The 21608-nt window shown below is 38.2% G+C and overlaps 1 protein-coding gene across 2 annotated transcripts in view; it reads right to left on the bottom strand.

The window, feature by feature from the left end:
- Nucleotides 1–21608, bottom strand: part of TTC26 (tetratricopeptide repeat domain 26) — a 54702-nt gene that overhangs the window by 16677 nt on the left and 16417 nt on the right. For both annotated transcript variants that reach the window (XM_044920000.1, XM_044919999.1), the window contains 7 exons: nucleotides 15017–15091; nucleotides 9196–9298; nucleotides 7877–7932; nucleotides 6528–6581; nucleotides 5532–5595; nucleotides 2013–2101; nucleotides 1512–1595 (listed from right to left, as the gene is read on the bottom strand). In XM_044920000.1, coding sequence (XP_044775935.1) covers nucleotides 1512–1595; nucleotides 2013–2101; nucleotides 5532–5595; nucleotides 6528–6581; nucleotides 7877–7932; nucleotides 9196–9298; nucleotides 15017–15091 — 525 coding nt within the window. The remainder of the gene's footprint in view (nucleotides 1–1511; nucleotides 1596–2012; nucleotides 2102–5531; nucleotides 5596–6527; nucleotides 6582–7876; nucleotides 7933–9195; nucleotides 9299–15016; nucleotides 15092–21608) is intronic.

Genomic DNA, 21608 nt, shown 5'->3' with positions numbered 1-21608 from the left:
ACGCCAGATGTTGGCGGGGATGCGGAGAAAGGGGAACCCTCCTACACTGTTGGTGGGAATGCAAGCTGGTGTAACCACTCTGGAAAACAGTATGGAGGTTCCTCAAAAAGTTGAAAATAGAGCTACCATACGATCCAGCAATTACACTACTGGGTATTTACCCCAAAGATACAAATGTAGGGATCTGAAGGGTTTCGTGCACCCGATGTTTATAGCAGCAATGTCCACAATAGCCAAACTGTGGAAAGAGCCAAGATGTCCATTGACAGATGAATGGATAAAGAAGATGTGGTATTTATACACAATGGAATATTATGCAGCCATCAAAAGGAATGAGATCTTGCCATTTGCAACGACGTGGATGGAACTGGAGGGTGTTATGCTGAGTGAAATAAGTCAATCAGAGAAAGACATGTATCATATGACCTCACTGATATGGGGAATTCTTAATCTCAGGAAACAAACTGAGGGTTGCTGGAGTGCGGGGTGAGGTGGGAGGGATGGGGTGGCTGGATGATAGACACTGGGGAGGGTATGTGCTATGGTGAGCGCTGTGAATTGTGCAAGACTGCTGAATCACAGATCTGTACCTCTGAAACAAATAATGCAATATATGTTAAGAAAAAAAAAAAGAAGAAGATAGGAGGAGGGGAAGAATGAAGGGGGGGAATTGGAGGGGGAGACGAACCATGAGAGACGATGGACTCTGAAAAACAAACTGGGGGCACCTGGGTGGCTCAGTCATTAAGCGTCTGCCTTCGGCTCAGGTCATGATCCCAGGGTCCTGGGATCGAGCCCCGCATCGGGCTCCCTGCTCCGTGGGAAGCCTGCTTCTCCCTCTCCCATTCCCCCTGCTTGTGTTCCCTTTCTCACTGTGTCTCTCTCTCTGTCAAATAAAGAAATAAAATCTTTAAAAAAAAAACAAACAAACAAACTGAGGGTTCTAGAGGGGAGGGGGATGGGAGGATGGGTTAGCCTGGTGATGGGTATTAAAGAGGGCACGTTCTGCATGGAGCACTGGGTGTTATGCACAAACAATGAATCATGGAACACTACATCAAAAACTAATGATGTAATGTATGGTGATTAACATAACAATAAAATTTTTTTTAAAAAAAGAGTGTTTATGGTTTGCCTCTCTTTTTTTTCTTTCCCCTATGTCCATCCATTTTTTTCACTCTGGAAAACAGTATGGAGGTTCCTCAAAAAGTTAAAGATAACAATGTTTTTATTTTTATTTATTTATTTATTTATTTTTTTAAAGATTTTTATTTATTTTATTTGACAGAGAGAGAGAGAGACAGCGAGAGAGGGAACACAAGCAAGGGGAGTGGGAGGAGGAGAAGCAGGCTTCCCGCTGAGCAGGGAGCCTCATGCGGGGCTCGATCCCGGAACACTGGGATCATGACCTGAGCCGAAGGCAGACGCTTAACGACTGAGCCACCCAGGCGCCCCAAGATAACAATGTTTTTAAACAGAATCATTTGAATGCATCAAAAGCATGTACCCACCTCTTCACCCTCACTGGTATTGCCTGTTGCAGCTTTGGCTTGGGCGTAATTAAAGTTAAAGATGTCATCATTGTAGAAGTAACTCTGAAAAACATCCCAAGAATAGGTCACATTGAGTATTAACATACCAATATAACATATCAATTATACTAGATAAACTCGAAAATAATTTTAAGGAATTAGCTGACACCTTCAATGTCACTATAGTAAAAGGGCCATCTCTAAAAGTATCTTTTTTTTTTTTTTAAAGATTTTATTTATTTATCAGAGAGAGAGAGAGAGAGAGCACAAAGCAGGGGGAGCGGCAGGCAGAGGGAGAAGCAGGTTCCCTGTGGAGTGAGGATCCCAATGTGGGACAAGATTCCAGGACCCTGGGATCATGACCTGAGCCAAAGGCAGACACTTAACCAACTGAGTCACCCAGGTGTCCCTCTAAAAGTACTTACTTCTGACACATTATATATTTTGTAGACAAACTCATCTAGAAAATTCTATACTGACCTTAAATGAGTTGAGGTATATCAAGACATCATCAAATTGCTTAAGCAGAAAGAAACAGGAAGCCATGCACTGCCTCCCAGGTATTGTATCTGAAATGGAATGGGAAAAGAAACCAGGTATATTCATGAAACTGAAAGTTCTCTTTAGCTGAAATTTGAGTTACTTTATAATTTAGAGATAGGAATGTATTCCAAGACATCTTTCCAGATTCTGAAATTATAGATTCTATTCAGTGGACAAAACCTCAGCATAATGGAGGTCACAGTACTTGAGAGTGACCAATAATCTCTCTTGGGGCTAACTCACAGACTCCAGAATGAACACCCACCCTGCAGGGTACAGTATTCCTCAGATGTTTTTCCAGGGCTTTGAGTCTCTCACCCACTCTGACACGTGCACATTCAACTAACATGGCTTAGTCTCCACCATCACTCATCTAAGACAACCCAGCACTTCCAATCCCAAATGGAGAAATCATTTGCCATGGAACCATCTGGTCTTGATCCTGACCAACTTTCTGTCTGTTTTTGGATTCCTGTTTGAGATAGTAGAGAATTGGTTTAACCCCCACCCTTGCCACTGGCACTCCTATTCATTCTTGCTCTGTTCAATTTTTCCCCCATAGCACTTACTACAGTCAGATATACTATATAATCTCTTTCTTTATTGGGTTTATTGTCTGTCCCACTAGACTGTATGCTCCACAAGGATGGAGGACTTGTTTGTTTTGTTTACTACTATATCCCCAACACTTCAATAAATTTTTGTTGTATGAATGAATCAAATGAAGAAAGGAAATATTATTCAATAAATGGTTTCAGTGAAACATCTGAAAGAAAATGAATATTCAGGGATGATAAAAATATTTAACAACTAGTTCACCCCAAATACTGTTCGTCAAAATAGATGCTGGCCTTAGACAACTGGTACAAATAGCCATATCAGTTCATACTGGCTAACTATCAGCCCTTTTAATAGCCCTTCCTGAAATCTTACACTCAATCTTGACTGATGAAGTCAATACTTTAATAATAAAAATGAAGCAACAAAACTATTGGTGGGAAATATAAGTGAATATTATATAACTGTGGAGGCACAAAAGCACTTTCTAAGCTAGATACCTATGTAAGATATCATTATAAAAAGATAAGCTTTGATAAGATTTAAATATTTTTACATGTGAAAAAAATACCATAGGGAAAATTAAAAAGCAAATGACCCACCAAAAAAATATCTATGACATGATGAAAGTCGAATATATAAAGAGCTCTTGAAAAATCAATAAAACACAAAAAGATGAAAAAACATTCCATGCTCATGGATCGGAAGAATAAACATTGTTAAAATGTCTTTGCTACCCAGAGCAATCTATACCTTCAATGCCATCCCGATCAAAATTCCAATGACATTTTTCGAAGTGTTGGAACAAACAATCCTAAAATTTGTATGGAATCAGAAAAGACCCCGAATCGCCAAGGAAATGTTGAAAAAGAAAAACAAAGCTGGGGGCATCACGTTGCCCGATTTCAAGCTATATTACAAAGCAGTGATCACCAAGACAGCATGGTACTGGCACAAAAACATACATATAGACCAACGGAACAGAATAGAGAGCCCAGATATGGACCCTCAACTCTATGGTCAAATAATCTTCGACAAAGCAGGAAAAAATATGCAATGGAAAAAAGACAGTCTCTTCAATAAATGGTGCTGGGAAAATTGGACAGCCACATGCAGAAGAATGAAACTTGATCATTCTCTAACACCATACACAAAGATAAACTCAAAATGGATAAAAGACCTCGATGTGAGACAGTAATCCATCAAAATCCTAGAGGAGAACATAGGCAGTAACCTCTTTGACATCGGCCACAGCAACTTCTTTCAAGATACATCTCCAAAAGCTAGTGAAACAAAAGCAAAAATGAACTTTTGGGGCTTCATCAAGATAAAAAGCTTCTGCACAGCAAAGGAAACAGTCAACAAAACAAAGAGGCAACCCACAGAATGGGAGAAGATATTTGCAAATGACACTACAGATAACGGGCTGGTATCCAAGATTTATAAAGAACTTCTCAAACTCAACACCCAAAAAACAAATAATCAAGTCAAAAAATGGGCAGAAGACATGAACAGGAACTTCTCCGAAGAAGACATTCAAATGGCTAACAGACACATGAAAAAATGTTCATCATCATTAGCCACCAGGGAAATTCAAATCAAAACCACATTGAGGGGGCACCTGGGTGGCTCAGTCGTTAAGCGTCTGCCTTCAGCTCAGGTCATGATCCCAGGGTCCTGCGATCAAGCCCCGCATTGGGCTCCTTGCTCAGCGGGAAACCTGCTTCTCCCTCTCCCACTCCCCCTGCTTGTGTTCCCTCTCTCGCTGTCTCTCTCTCTGTCAAAATATAAATAAAATCTTAAAAAAAAAAAAAAAACACATTGAGATACCACCTTACACCAGTTAGAATGGCAAAAATTGACAGGGCAAGAAACAATGGTGGAGAAAGGGGAACCCTCTTACACTGTTGGTGGGAATGCAAGTTGGTACAGCCACTTTGGAAAACAGTGTGGAGGTGCCTCAAAAAATTAAAAATAGAGCTACCCTATGACCCAGCAATTGCACTCCTGGGTATTTACCCCAAAGACACAGATGTAATGAAAAGAAGGGCCATATGCACCCCAATGTTCATACCAGCAATGTCTGCAATAGCCAAACTGTGGGAAGTCGAAATGCCCTTCAACAGATGAATGGATAAAGAAGATGTGGTCCATATATACAATGGAATATTACTCAGCCTCAGAAAGGATGAATATCCAACTTTTACATCAACATGGATGGGACTGGAGGAGATTATGCTAAGTGAAATAAGTCAAGCAGAGAAAGTCAATTATCATACTGTTTCACTTATTTGTGGAACATAAGGAATAGCATGGAGGACATTAGGAGAAGGAAGGGAAAAATGAAGGGGGGAAAACTGGAGGGAGAGACGAACCATGAGAGACCACTGACTCTGAGAAACAAACTGAGGGTTTTAGAGGGAAAGGGGGTGGCGGGATGGGTTAGACTGGTGATGGGTACTAAGGAGGGCACGTACTGCATGGAGCGCCGGGTGTTATGCGAAAACAATGAATCGTGGATCACCACATCAAAAACTAATGATGTATTGTATGGTGACTAACATAATAAAATAAAATTTAAAAAAAAAAGAAAAATCAATAAAAGTTAACATTTCAGATCAAAAACAGAATCAAATTTTAAAAACTCTCATGAACTAAAGATTATATTCATTCTCTTCTATTTATATAATCTCTCATCCCACTTCAGCTGAGATGTTGAGAAGAGCTAACCCAATATTCTCTCCTGTGTCTTTCCCACAGGACCTCCTACTTGATACTTTGATACTTTTCTTTCATGTCTGACACATGTAACCCTGGACAGAGACTCAAACTTCACCAGTCACTATATGACCAACTCCAATTATGAATCATGTGAATGAGTACTGATTTCAGACTTACCACACTCACTCGCTGACCCTCCCACCAGCTGGAAGAACTGCTGGGCAATTTTCATATGGTCCCTCTGAAAAACAAAGCAAAGCTGAGATAGCTGACAGAAGCTGAAAATATTTTATTTGTATTACACTTTATGGTTTTAAAATATGTGCCAGGATTTAACATACACCCTTGTTTTACATCCTCTCCCAAACAAACTAATTTTTATTAGCATAAGCACTAGAGAATCATAACCTGAAACTAAATTAAAACCTACCCTGGGTCAGATAAAAAAGGAAGAAAAAAAATCCAATCCCCAAACTCTACCCTAAAAGTAACTTCATTAAATGAACTCATTCATTTAGTCATTCATTCACACATTCAACAGATACTGCTCTTTTATCATATATTAGACCTTGTGGTAGGAGCCACAGTTATAAGGAGTATTAATTCAATACACTCATTCACTTATTCAATAACTATTTACTCCCTATCTGCTATACGAGGCACTGTAGAGTGAGCTAGAGATAAAAATATTTATTTATATCCACTTTGTTTCCAAAAGAACTTAATGTGTCATATTCAGATGAATAAGAACTTAATTTTAAACAATGTTTGGGTGTTTATAAAGTCTTTGCCAAAGAAACAACTATCCCCATTTTACAGATGCCAAAATTATAGCTCAGGGGTGTGCAAGGTTAACCAAACTCCCTGAAAATAAGAATGAAGCTGTGCAATGATTTTCAGTTATTATTAGATAGAAACACTGCTTAAAATTTGGGCCTTTAAAAGAGGAAACAGCAATTCTTAGAGTTAAAGCTTTCTTTTTTTTTTTTTTTTTGTCTTTAAATCACAGAATTCTTTTTATAATGGAATCTGGGTTGGGGGATATGGAGACAGGAAAGGAAATGTAGATAAGCCTATTTGTGAGCTTACTGCTGGTTGAACTTTAACATTCATTTTGATCTTTTCCACACACTATAACTGCAACTTATAGATTACCAGTGATTTCATACTCACCGAACCCATTTCCTGGCCAAGGGCCGCATTGACCACTCCTTTGAGGATATACTCCTGGCAACATGCAATAACACTAATTAATTTCTGAAGAATGCGTAGCTATGAAAATTAATTTCGACTTAATGCTATATATATATTATCAAAAGTTACCCAGAGTCACTTTTCTCTGTTCCATCCCTGGCTTGAATGAAAGAATTAGGAGACTTTCATTTGGTTTTCAGGAAAGTGTCCATATAATAGAATTCACCATATTTGTAAATTTACAATCTTAAGCAGAAAAACTCAGTGGAAACCTTGAGAAGTTTTATTTCAACTCAGTGGAAAAAATTAACAATAAAACATTTACATAATAATTTTTATCACTTTATTAGCCACTGCCATTCTTTGTGACTACATCATATATATTATCTTCCCTTTCTAATCATATAATAACTTTTATTTGCTAAAAATCCTTTTCCTAAAAAAAAAGTATCCTCTGATCTCCATTTGTAAGGTATTATCTCTTTTGGAGCCCTGGAGCCTCACCTTTATCGCTGTCAGACTTGGCTCTATTCTTTGATAGATACCTTCCTTAGAAGCTTTATAAATTTTTTATGGAGGTACTATTTTTATTTAAGAGGGTTCATAAAAAGAGCAGTATAAAAGATGCTGAAACTTTTAATACCCTGGAGAAATGTATCTGTTTAGATTTCATGGGGTCTAGAAACATTTCAGTCTTTCATTCAGTAAGTGCAATGTCTGTTACATGCCTAGTGTACCTAGTGTTGGAAATACAAACAGACACAGGCCCTGACTGCAAAGAGCTAATAACAATCCAGTAGGGGAGAAAGACAAGTTACAATTATACTAATGAGATAAGTTTTTATATCTTGTTAGTTCCATCAGAATTCTAGATTTTAGTTTTTTCAAACCTCATCCATTTGGAGGAAATGACCACATATAAGGGAGTTTAAAAACATTAAAAAATCCATAATGTTCGGGGCGCCTGGGTGGCTCAGTTGTTAAGCGTCTGCCTTCAGCTCAGGTCATGATCCCAGGGTCCTGGGATCGAGCCCCGCATCGGGTTCCCTGCTCTGCGGGAAGCCTGCTTCTCCCTCTCCCACTCCCCCTGCTTGTGTTCCCTCTCTCGCTGTGTCTCTCTCTGTCAAATAAATAAAATCTTTAAAAAAAAAATCCAGAATGTTCATTTTCATATCGAAAGTCTCACAGGACATTCCTAAATCAATATTTATGGTCTTTCCCGAGATTCTACAAGCTGGAATCTTCTCTAATATGCCTTCCTGCTATCTTTCTGAAATTCTACTTTCAACAGAAGTTGGTTAGTAAAATGGTAACACATTTTCAATTACCTGAGGAGTAGTAGGTTCCAGATCCTTAATTAAGTTATAAGCTTCTTGTACATCATCTGAAATACAAGAAATAAGTAGCTATAATAGTCTGTATTCCAGCAAACCCTTCTGAAACAGTCCCAAAAAGGTAAGATCCTTCAGCATTCAAACGTTCATGGGAGGTATGATTTGTTTTATCTGTCCTCTAACTCTCCATCAAGTTCAATGTGGAGTAATTATCCTAAATATAACCAAATATCTTAGGAAACCTGTAAGTCATGAAGCACCTAAAAAAATGTTCAAGCTAAGAATATGGACTGGGTATTAAATAGCAATGGCATTGTAGTTATATAAGTAAAAGAGCCAATTTTTTAAAAAGACAATATATATTAAGTATGTAGGAGTGAAATGACATGAAGTCTGGGATTTGCTTTAAGACGTTTCAGCAACAAAAAGGGACAGGGAGAATGGATGAAAGAATGGCAATATTTTGAAGACTGTTGAATCTGGAATGAATATTTTGGGTGTACATTTTGGGTGTTTAAACTATTTTGCTTAGTTTGAAAAATTTTATAATAAATAATTTCTAAAATATATAAGATATTTAATTCTTATCCAAATGCCTATTTCTTTGTGCTTACATATCAAATAGAACTGTTTGCAAGTTCATGTTCTTATTTTAATAAACACTTACATTTTCCTCAGTGAGGAATATGTTGTCTGGTTGGTTTCTACCATGCACCCAAAAAGGCCCACACTGTTAGTCCAGGGTCCATGACAGAGTGCCACCATCAATGCATGGTAGCTACTATCCTGTACTCAAAACTGTTAGATCAAAGACTGCTTAGGCACGTGTCTAACAATTTTAACCTTACTTAGGGGCAGTAAATATCACATTATCTTTGAATCATAATATTTCTCATAAGAAGCTGGAAGCACAAAGAAACAGAAAGGCAGACAATTAGAGCAAATATAATAAAAAAAAGAAACTCAAGAAAATGTGGATGTGCCTTATACAAAGAAAAAGAACCACAAGGAAGGGGAAGTAAAAACAGTGGAAAAACTGAAATAGAATGGGTAGAGAACAAAAGACAGAAAAAGAAGAGGAAGAAAGAAAAACAGAATGAGGGAGAAGGTTGGAAGCAACAGAAGAGGAAAGAGAGGATAAAGAGAAAAGGTACAACAAATAAGTACCAATAAATTTGTTCTCTCCTATGAACCTGTTGCAAATATATTTTTGGAACTATTATGGATTTTAAAAGTTAAGCAAGTAGTTCAGTTAGAGATTAAATGTTCTAAAATATCTCATTGTAAGCAAAACCAAGACAAATTTTTCTTACCTTGACGAAGGTAGTAAATTACTAAGTTTAACCGAGCTTCAGGAATGACATCAACCAGGGGAGGCAAAACCTGCAAAGCCCCTTCACCTCCTCGGAAAACAACCTAAAGATAGACAAAGTCTGTTATTACAGCAATAAGTATGAATATATTTATTGGTGGAAATGTTTAATTAAGGAGTTGCCACTTATAACTGGGTACTCAGTTATTCCTTGAATATATTTTTGAAGCTCTCAGTATACACACCACCTTGACCCCATTGAAAGCAAGCTATTATCTAAATTATAATAAATGTAAGTAATAATATATATATGTAAGAAATATATATATGTAAGTAATAATAAATATATGTAAGAAACAGAATAAAGGCATAAACCTATTGTATACCTTTCCTTTTCTCTTCATAAGAACTGCAGAAAACTTTTTTTTTTCTAAAGATTTTATTTATTTATTTGACAGAGAGAGAGATAGCGAGAGCAGGAACATAAGCAGGGGGAGTGGGAGAGTGAGAAGCAGGCTTCCCGCTGAGCAGGGAGCCCAATGAGGGGCTCGATCCCAGGACCCTGGGATCACAACCCGGGCCGAAGGCAGATGCCTAATGACTGAACCACCCAGGCGCCCCAAGAACTGCAGAAAACTCTTAAAGTACCCCAAAATTAATAAAACATTTTTCTAGACAGATACTCTGTATCAAAAGCTCCGCGAAGGGGGTGCCTGTGTGGCTCAGTCAGTTAAGCATCCGATTCTTTTTTTTTTTTAATGGTTTTATTTATTTATCAGAGAGAGAGCGCACCCACAAGCAGGGTTAGGGGCAGAGGAAGAAGAGGGAGAAGCAGACTCCCTGCTGAGCATGGAGCCTGATCCGAGGACCCTGAGATCATGACCCAAGCTGAAGGCAGAGGCTTAACCAACTGAGTCACCCAGGTGCCCCAAGCATCTAACTCTTGGGATTTTGGCTCAGGTCATGATCTCAGGGTTGTAGGATCGAGCCCCATGTTGGTCTCTGCTGGGCATGGAGTCTGCTTGGGATTCTCTCTCCCTCTCCCTCTGGCCCTCCCCGCTTGCTCTCTCTTTCTAAAAAGAAACAAACAAGCTCCATGAAGGAATTTATATAACCTTTCTGAGCCTATTTCCTCATCTCTAAATGGCATTAATAATGTCTACCTTTCAGGACTATTATGAGGATTGAATGAGTTAAAATGGGCTAAATGTGTGGTACATAGTAGGTTACATTTAATTAACTCCGTAAATACTCACAAGCACCTACCATATGCCTGGAATTGTAGTAAGCACTGGGGTTACAGCAGGAACGAATTACTCCCGTCACTACATAGGCTACACTCAACTGGGGAGAGAGCCTCAAACAGCAAACCCATAAGTATTATGTTATATGACAGTAAATGCTCTAGAGAAGAACTAAAACAAAATACCATTCAGGAAAGCAGTTTTGTGCACTGTTGTGTACCCAGAGCCTAGCACAGTGTCTGGCACATAGAAAGTTGTTTCACAAATAAATATACAGAAATCAAGGCCATCAGACATGAGCTACCTAATCTCTCCTTTCTAATTCAAAAATATCCACTTGGTCATCTTTCTTGATTCTTCCTCCTCTGAGATGTTCCCTTCTTTTGCTAAGATTAATTCTTCTACTTGTCTTCTTGATCTCATGACTTTCAAAAAAATTAATTCCAGTATAATTAATATACAGTGTTATATTAGTTTCAGGTGTATAACATACATTACTCAGTGTTCATCGTGATAAGTGTAATCTTAAGCCCCATCACCTATTTCACCCGTCCTCCCACCCACCTCCCCTCTGCTAACCACCAGTTTGTCCTCTATAGTTAAGAGTCTGTTTTTTGGTTTGTCTTTTTCTTTCTTTATTTTGTTTCTTAAATTCCACATGAGTGAAATCATTTGGTATTTGTCTAACTGACTTATTTCACTTGGCATTATACTCTCTAGATCCATCCATGCTGTCCCAAATGGCAAGATTTCATTCATTTTTATGGGTGAATAATATTCCATGGTATCCACTGGAATCCATTGTATCCATTCTTCTTTATCCATTCATCTATTGATGGACACTGGGTCGCTTCCATATTTGGCTATTGTAAATAATGCTGCAAAAAACATAGGAGTGCATGTATTTTTTTGCATTAGTGTTTTCATGTCCTTTGGGTTCCACCCAGTAGTGGAATTACTGCATCACATGGTAATTCTATTTTTAATTTTTTGAGGAACCTCCTTACTGTTTTCCAGAGTGGCTGCACCAGTTTGCTTTCCCACCAACAGTGCACAAAGGTTCCTTTTTCTCCACACCCTTGCCAACACTTGTTTCTTGTGTTTTTGAGTCTAGCCATTCTGACAGGTGTGAGGTGATATCTCACTGTGGTTTTGATTTGCATCTCCCTGATGATGAGTGATGTTGAGCATCTTTTCATGTGTCTGTTGGCCATCTGTATGTCTGTCTTCTTTGGAGAATGTCTGTTCAGGTCTTCTGCCCATTTTTAAATTAGATTATTTGGGTTTTTTTGGTGTTGAGTTGTAGAAGTTGTTTTTTTTTTTTTTTTTTTTTAAGTACGCTCCACGCCCAGTGTGGAACCCAAGGCAGGATTGAACTCACAACTCTGAGATCCAGAGGTGAACTGAGATCAAGAGCCAGACACTTAACCAACTGAGTCACCCAGGTGCCTCAAGTTGTTTAAGTTCTTTATATATTTTGGATACTGTTTTTTGGATATGTCATTTGCAAATATCTTCTCCTACTCAATAGGTTGTCTTTCTGTTTTGTTATTTCCTTGGCTGTGCAGAAGCTTTTAATTTTGATGTAGTCCCAATAGTTTATTTTTGCTTTTGTTGTGCTTGCCTCAGGGGACATATCTAGAAAAATGTTTTATGGCCGATGTCAGACAGATTACTGCCTGTGCTCTCTTCTAGGATGTTTATGGTTTCAGGTCTCACATTTAGGTTCTTAATCCATTTGGAGTTTATTTTTGTGTATGTTGTAAGAAAGTGGTCCAGTTTCATTCTTTTGCATGTAGCTGTCCAGTTTGCCCAACATAATTTGTTGAAGAGACTTCTTCCCATTGCATATTCTTGCCTCCTTTGTCGAAGATTCATTGACCATATAATTGTGTGTTTATTTCTGGGTTCTCTATTCTGTTCTGTTGATTTATGTGTCTGTTTTTATGCCAGTACCACAGTATTTTGATTACTACAGCTTTGTCGTATATCTTGAAATCTGGGATTGTGATATCTCCAGTTTTGTTCTTCTTTTTCAAGATTGTTTTGGCTATTTGGGGTCTCTTGTAGTTCCATACAAATTTAGGAATGTTTGTTCTAGTTCTGTGAAAAATGCTGTTGGTATTTTGATAGGGATTGCATTAAATCTGTAGATTGCTTTGGGTAGTAAGGACATTTTGACAACGTTTGTTCTCCCAATCCAATGGATTCTCATAACTTTCAACTCGATCTGGATCTTGTTTCTCTATTAATTAGTCTATCTTCATTTGTCCCGGTCCTACTTCTCAACTTTAAACATACACAAACAAAAATCTTTCTCTTGGTGCCATTGTTCCCTCCGGATAGTACCCTATTTTTCTCCTTCCTTTCTTTTTTTTTTTTTTTCCAAAGATTTTATTTATTTATTTGAGACAGAGAGAATGAGAGAGACAGAGAGCACATGAGAGGGGGGAGGGTCAGAGGGAGAAGCAGACTCTCTGCTGAGCAGGGAGCCCGATGCGGGACTCAATCCAGGGACTCCAGGATCATGACCTGAGCTGAAGGCAGTCGCTTAACCAACTGAGCCACCCAGGCGCCCCTCTCCTTCCTTTCAATGCCACACTTCAAAACTGTGTGGCTTACTGCTTCAACCTTATTATTCTCTCACTCCTTAATTCCTATTCCCAGCACACTAGTGAACTTACTCTCACAAGTCATGAATTAACTCCTTTAACCAATTCAATGGATTCTTCTGTCCTCTTGCTCAATGACGTGTCTGTAGTTTGGACACTGATGGCTGTAGCATGACCACAAAAGCATGATTTACTAAACACTCTATGTTAGATACTGTGTAAAGTATCTTACATACATTACCTCATTTAATCCTCACAAGAAAATAAGGTAGGTACTGTAATTTCCCTTATGGCACATATGAGAACACTGAGTCTCAACAATGCTAAGGGACCTCACCCAAAGGTCCAAAGCTAGTACATGGTGTAGCTTGATTTTGACCTCAAGTCTGACTGCAAAAGCCAATGCTCAGAACAACCATTTATATCGCTTAGTATGTTTAGACTTTGTTTTAAACTATAAAAGTGATATTTGTTCATTGGGAAAAAAACATACATAGTAGTACAAAAGGACAAAGGACAATTTCCATACTCTTACTTCTCTCTTTAATCCCACTCTCCAAGGGTAATCTCTATTTACTAGCTGATATACCCCCTCTAGTCATATATACATATCGTAGTTCTTTACTCTGGCTGTACATTATATCCACCTGGGAAACTGTTAAGAAAAAAAATACTGATAGCTGAGCCCTAGCCCAACCATTAAATAAGAATCTCTGGGGGGTGGAGCCCATGCATCATTATTTTTAAAAACCTCCCAAGTGATTAAAATGTGCAGTTGTAAATGGCATTGCATTATCTAGGTGATATTTCCCATCCCCCCTTTCTTGTTTTATCTGCTTATTCTCCTTCCTTCAGCTCCTTAAACGCTCTCTTGGGACCATATTTTTCTCCTTTCTTCCATGTTTAGTTGTCAGAACTGTAGCTATCATTTCTCTTATGAAACTCCTAAATCTACTCTCCAGTCCTAATCTCTCTCCAAGCTTGATTTCCAGACTACTATCTCTAATACATCATTCTCCACAAAAATTTAAGTTGATAAACTAGATGAGAAGTGAAAAGAGGCAGAAGCTCATAATAGAAACTATCCAGAGAAAATTATATCTGTGATGGAGGCCTGAATTAGAGAAGGAATGGAATAAATATAAGACTTTGCCAAGAAAGAATCAGTAGGATTAAGTGACCAAGCAGATATCAGAGGTAAAGGGGCGGAGAGAGTCTCAGCAGAATTGGTGCTAAAAAGGGGAATAGAGAAATCAGAAGTGTAGGTATTATTAATGCCATTTTCTGATGAGGGATCTGAAACTCAGCAATATTATGTAATTTTCCCAGTGTCCCCAGGTGTCTGAGTTGAAAGCAGCTGCTCTGTGTCCACAATATTGCATTATCAATTAAACTTTACCTGAATATGGATACTTTTTTTTATCAATGGCCGTCAGAGTCCAGCCTTAAACCTGACCGCCTCTTTATTTTTTCTTTAAGACTTTCCTTTACACTATGCCCCAGGACACACTTTCTGTTCTAGTAAGCTTAGCCTGCTCATAATCTTTCACATATGTCATTTTTGTTCTAACTCCATATCCTTGCCTTCAACAAACCCTCTAAATCTCAGCCATCCTTCAAAGATGAACTCGAGTTGGACTTTCACCAGAAAATCCTTCCCGTTTATTGTAACCCACAAGGATACATGTCTTTTGGTCTTTGCCAACAGAATGAACACTTGGACCTACACTGCCTTGCACTTCTTTCTAAATGTTATGTATGTATTACTGCCCTCCCAGTAGGGGTTTCCTTGAGGGAAGGACCTGATATCTGAAACTTAATTTTCTCTCCTCCATAGCAAGGAGGGGTTCACTTGGAATAGAGAAGTATTTGTTGCAATATCTCCCTTCATTCACCCTTCTAACTGCTGGGAAATACCGAAGTAGGCTAAGACTCAGTTCAGTCAAGACAGGAAACTGCTATTCACCAGATTGTGCTTGATGAGTTCTTTAGCAAATTCAAAGGAAGAAGAAGCGTTGTCCATCAAGCTTTTGAGTTCTGCCTGAAATTGAAAAAGGAAAGGCTTAGGAAAATGACAAGTGTACAGTTCTTATGCCACATAATTGCACAATGTTTTATAGTTTACAAAGAGTTTAACATGCCATTTCATTGATATTTCATTTGTTCCTCAGGACTCTAAGAGTCAGTGTGATTGTTAACCTCATTTTACAGATGAGAACATTGAGGCTTATAAACAATAAATGATTTGAACCTTACACTAAGCAGCAAGTTTGAAACTGGTAAGCCCACATCTGAAGACTCCTACTTAATCTTTTCTTGCAGAGTCAAAGGTGATAAAGGAGCTAAACTTTTGAAAACTGGGGTTGATTCTTCAATCTGATCATTCCACCTATATCCCGAATTCTCACAGTACCTCCTTCCGGCTGCATTGGCCTTTTATTTACTTAGCAAAATTAAAATACCTTCTCCTATTATTTATTAGACTTATCAGATCTCTTCTGTATTCTATTACCCCCTTCACTCCCTGTAGAACAAACGGTCAGTCATTTCCAGCATCTTCACTAACACCTTAGATTCACTTATCCTTCCTCAGCTTTCTGTTATTCCTACCTTGCCAATCTATAATTTTGAGTACTCTTCCTCTCCTCCTTTATCAACTTCCATCAGTTAGGTAGCTAAGCTTCTCAGGATAAAATAATTAAATTCTTGATTGTTCTCACTAACCACTACAAACTTGTTCTATTTGATCTCATATGGGATTGCGCATCTGCTTCAGCAACCCTTTTATTAATCCCTTCTCTTGTCCACAGCAGCAATTCCAAAGTGTTTGGTAATATTAGGCTAGATCAGCAGTTTTCAAGCTTTTTGATCTCAGGATCTCTTTTATAATCTTAAAAATTATTAAGGATCCCAAAGAGCTTTTGTTTTAGTGGGTCATAGCCCACATAAATAGCCCACAGTACAATATATATTGTATTAGAAATTAAAACAGAAATTTTAAAGTATTCAATTAATCAAAAATAATAATAAGCCCACTACACATTAACATAAATATTTTTCACTTAAGAAAACTGCATTTACAAAACAAAAACTTAGTGAGAAGGGTAGTACTGTTTTATATTTTTGCAAATCTCTTTAATGTCTGGCTTAAAAGAGGACAGCTAGATTGGCATGTCTGCATCTGCATTTGATCTATTTTGATATTATGCTGTCTCTGGAAAGCTTTATGGCACACTTGAGCAAAGGAAAGTGAAAAGACAAAATCTTTTAGTATCATGAGGACAGTTCTGATTTCAGGCAGGGCCAGCCAGAACTAGGGCTGCGCCAAGTGAGATGCCTAGGGCACAGAATTTAAAGCAGAACTCACTGCACATGAAAAGATGTTCAGCATCATTAGTCATCAGAGAAATGCAAATCAAAACCACAAAGAGATTTCACTGCACATCCAATGGGATGGCTACAATAAAAAAGTCAGATAATAACTGCTGGCCAGGATGTAGAGAAATGGAAACTCCTATACACTGCTGGTGGGAATGTAAACTGGTGTAGCTACTTTGTAAAACAGTCTGGCAGTTCCTCAATTAAATATAGAGCTCCATATAACCTAACAATTCCACTCCTAGACATATACCCAAGAGAAATGGAAACACATCCAACACATGTCCAAGAACATGTACACAAATGCTTATAACAGCATTCTTTAGTCATAATAGGCCAAAAGTGGAAACGACCCAAATGTCCATCAGCTGATGAATGGAAAAATAAAATGTAGTCTATCGATACAATAGAATATTATTTGGTCATAAAAATGAATGAAGTACTAATATAGGCTACAACATGATGAAATTTATAAACATGCTAAGTAAAAGAAGACAGTCATAAAAGTTCACATATTACATATTACTTTTTAATGAAATATCCAGAATCAGCAAATCTAGAGTCAGAAAGCAGATTCACAATTGCTTGGGCTGGGGGAATGGAGGGCCAGGGGTTGATGGAGTTTCTAAGGGGCATGGGGTTTCTTTTTGAGGTAATGCAAATGCTCTAAAACTGTGGTGGTGATTGCACATATCTGTGAATATAATAAAAACCAATGAATTGTATACTTTAAAAGGGTGAATTATAGGGTCTGTGAGTTACATCTCAATGAAGATGTTAAAAAATAAAACTATAAATGGAAGATATGGATCATCTTATCCATGTTAAAGTGAAAATGACCTTTCTAAAAGCATGACACCAATGATAGAAACCATGTAAGAAATATTCTGCATGAAACATATCCTTTTACATTCAAATTTTCTGTCCTTATATTTAAAACATATATTAGGGTTTTGTCTTTTCAATCTAATTTGCCAATCTTTGTCTTTTAATTGAGAAATTAAACCTTTTAGATATAATATATTTATAGGGGTGGCTGGCTGGCTCAGTCGACGGAGCATGCAATTCTTGGTCTTGGGGTTGTGAGTTTGAGCCCCATGCTGGGTGTAGAGATTACTTAAAAAAAAATAAAATCTTAAAAAATAAATATAATATAGTATAAATATAGATAATTTGGATTTGAAAAAGGCAAAACAAGAAGGCTTTTAGAAGATAATACCAAGGGTGCCTGGTTGGCTCAGTCAGAAGAGCATGTGACTCTTGATCTCGGGGTCATGAGTTCAAGTACCACACCCGGGGTAGAGATTACATATTTTTAAAAAATAAATTTTTTCTTAAAAAAAGGAAGATAATACCGGAGAATATGATCTTGGGCCAGGAAATCATCTTAAACAAGATACAGAAAGCACCAAACATAAAGGAAAAGATAGATAGCTTTGACAATCTTTCTGCCTCCAAAATATGTGATAATTGTTAATATTTACTGAGAGTTGGGGCACCTGGGTGGCTCAGATGGTTAAGCGTCTGCCTTTGGCTCGGGTCATGATCCCGGGGTCCTGGGATCGAGTCCCGCATCGGGCTCCTGGCTCAGCCGGGAGTCTGCTTCTCCCTCTCCCTCTGCCTCTCCCACTGCTCATGCTCTCTCTCTCTCTCTGTATCTCTGTGTCTCAAATGAATAAATAAAATCTTTAAAATATATATATATATTTACTGAGAGTTTACTATGTATATCAAGTTAGAGACTTTACGTACATCATATCATTTAATTTTTACAGAGACCCATAATAAGTCAGTCTATTACTTTCCTTATTTTGCAGGTGATGCTTAAGGAGGTTAAGTAGTTCACTGAAAGCCACACACCTACCATCCAGAAGTGAATTTGGGGTCTATCTGATTTCAAAGCTCCTGCTCTTAATCACTGCTCTGGAGGCCTTTCCAGTTTGGGGGAAAAAGTTCTTTTAACTAGTTATCCTCTGAAACTAGCATTCCCCTTCCTTTCAGCAGCATCTTATTGTCACTGCTTCTACTGCTCCATGACCTACTTGTCATCCCTCTGCCATAGCCTTTATGACAAATCCCAATCCAAGCAATTACTCACCCATTCCTTATCTCTTTGTCATCTAGTTTCGAACCCCAATAATAATGATATCCTAATCAGAGTAGGACATTGTAGGAAATCCTATGAAACCCAATGGCTTTTTCTCAATCTTCATTTTTATTGACTTCTTCTGAACCTCCTCCTTCTTTATTTTTTTTTTTAAGATTTTATTTATTTATTTGACAAAGAGAGACACGCGAGAGAGGGAACACAAGCAGGGGGAGTGGGAGAGGGAGAAGCAGGCCTCCCGTGGAGCAGGGAGCCCGATGCGGGGCTCGATCCCAGGACCCTGAGATCATGACCTGAGCTAAAGGCAGACGCTTAACGACTGAGCCACCCAGGTGCCCCCTCCTCCTTCTTTAAACACGAGTCTCCCTTAATTTCTTAGTCATACTAAGTGTGAAGTCTTAGTATTCTCATTCAACCAATATTTAATTGACACCAACTTTGTGTGTGCGTTGTGCCAGGTACCAGGACACACATGTCAAAAGACACAGTTTCAATCCTCAATAAGCTTGTCTAGATGAAAGATAACCAGGCAACTAGCAGATAACATGCATGGTATTTTATATCTGTATCTACATATGTACCTATATACATCTACAAATATCTATCTACCTATAATCACATATAAGAGAAAAGAAGAAAGTACCCCTAAATTTGCAGTTAAGTCTATGGGCTTTAGAGTCAGACAGACAAGGGTTTGAGACCTGAATTTGTCACTTGTTAGTCATAAAACTTTGGGCAAGTTATTTAAAGTACCTCAAGAATTAAGTGAATCAGTACAGATTATATCATGCTTACTACAGAAGGGCGGAATGCTATTGGTGTTTGTGGAGAGAACGAACCGTAGAATATTGGATGGATTATACAAATTACTAGAGGAATGCCTGATTTTTAAGTGGTTTAATAAAATTATCGGCAAACACAAACTATATTCTACTGCTAACAACCCCTTCCCCAAAAAACCTTGTCAGGGTACATTTGACATAGTCATCTCCTGCTGGAATACATTATAAAATTAATATGTAAATGGCATAGACACAATTTCAAGCGAAAAAGCATGTCTTTTGGGGGATAGGAAATATAGTTTGGTGCCCTGACTTGCATCATGCTAGACCTACATAATACTGGTTAACCTCGCTACCCATACCAGACTATGGAAAGAACACGTGCAGACAAAATGTAAACATTTAATAGACTGGAAAATATTGGCAAATCCCCAAGATTAACTCAAGGTAGAAAGGCAAGAATATATTTCTTTTATTTGCTCTTACCAAAGGCCATAAACTCTAAAGAGATCAAATTGCGAACCAGTTTACTATTAAACTGCTGACGCTGGAAACCAGCCAATTAGGCAGACTCCGGGGACTCTGTAGTTGAAGTGAGTACACCCAAGAACGTATTATACACAACATACAAATGGACTGCTCAATTGCATACTAAGCAGTTGAAGTGGTGGGCATTTGTATTGCCAGACAGACCACTTTCATCGACATAAGCCACAAAAAGTGAATCTGGGCCTATGCACAGGACACATGCTTTCCACTCCACCCCTCTCCCACAATTACTAAATACTGTTTCACTCAGGAGCTGAGTCTGCTGTCAGCGATGTAATAATGTCCCTTGCTATTACATTTACACAGTGAATTTTGCTTTGATAGAGTTAGTTTTCTGGTTTCAGTTCCTTTCCCTCCTCCTCCAGTGGCACGATCCCAGCTGGGACTGTTTTTTGGGCAGGGGTGGGATTTTAAAATTTTGACACATGCACAAATTTTACATTGAATCTTGGTGGCTTCTGCCAGCAACTAAAATAATGGTTGAGGAAGTAATTTCCATGGCCCCCCTCACACTGTTAATCTAAAGTTTTTTTTTTGTTTTTTTTTTTTAATTCATGAGAGACAGAGTGAGAGAGAAAGGCAGAGGGAGAAGCAGGCTCCCAAGGAGCAGGGAGCCCGATGCGGGACTCGATCCCAGGACCCTGAGATCATGACCTGAGCCGAAGGCAGACGCCTAACCATCTGAGCCACCCAGGCGCCCCACACTGTTAATCTAGAAATGACTTGTATAGGGGCGCCTGGTTGGTGGAGTGTGTGACTCTTGATCTTGGGGTTGTAAGATCGAGCCCCATGTTCGGTGTAGAGATTACTTAAAAAAATGAAATCTTTAAAAAAAAATCACCTGTTTATTACATAAATAAATAAGTATCTGTAAATAAATATAGTATAGAACATGCCCTCTTTTTTCTCTCTCTGTATATGTGTATATATGTGTGTGTGTATAGTGTTAAATAAAAGAGGTCCCATGTATGGTCTACTATGCACTCTCAGTTTCCTACATAAAGAAAGCTAAAGCAGAATTTCTCCACAGGATTGTCAGGGGAACTAAATAATAGATACAAAGCATTCTGCACAGTGCCTAGAAGTTAGCTAATTTCTAAGTATTTATAAAATGTTTATCACTATTGCCTTTTGGCATAATCCTGAAAGAGATGGTGAATTGTACCAAGCAGAATAAGGCATTCCAGGAAATGAGAAAAGCTATGATAGTAGGAGAGCATGGTGTGTGGAACAATGTCAGTGGCTAGACTGGAGAGGACAAGGCTAGAGGCAGAGAAATCATTTAAAGAACCGAAATAAAAGATGAGGAGTGCCCAGACTAGAACAGTGGTAGAGGAGAAGAAAGGATAGATCAAAGAGATATCTGGGATGCAGAACTGAAAGGAGCTGGTAGATGATTAGATGGGGTGGTGAAGAAAAAGACTGATGGAAATCCTAGGCTTGCAATGTGATTTATATGCTGGTGACAATGAACCACAGAGTCACAAACCTATTTTAGAGGAAGAAGCAGAACTGTTTAGTTTTGACATATTTAAGGTAATGTAAAGCATCTAGGTAAAGATATCTACAATACATTGGACACACAGAATTCAGAAATCGACATTTTTTTTGAATATCTAATCAATATAAATATTTACATATAGTTGGTTCTCATAGAATCACCCTGGCGATAACAAAGGGATATTAACCAGGAGTTACAAATAGTAGAGTCTTATGAATAACCCAAAAAGTATAGGGTTATT

The sequence above is a fragment of the Neomonachus schauinslandi genome, chromosome 12 (genome assembly GCF_002201575.2).
Source record: "Neomonachus schauinslandi chromosome 12, ASM220157v2, whole genome shotgun sequence".
NCBI classification, from domain to species: Eukaryota; Metazoa; Chordata; class Mammalia; order Carnivora; family Phocidae; genus Neomonachus; species Neomonachus schauinslandi.
The sequence above is the reverse complement of the archived record's forward strand: the minus strand, read 5'-3'. Positions and strand labels throughout refer to the sequence as shown.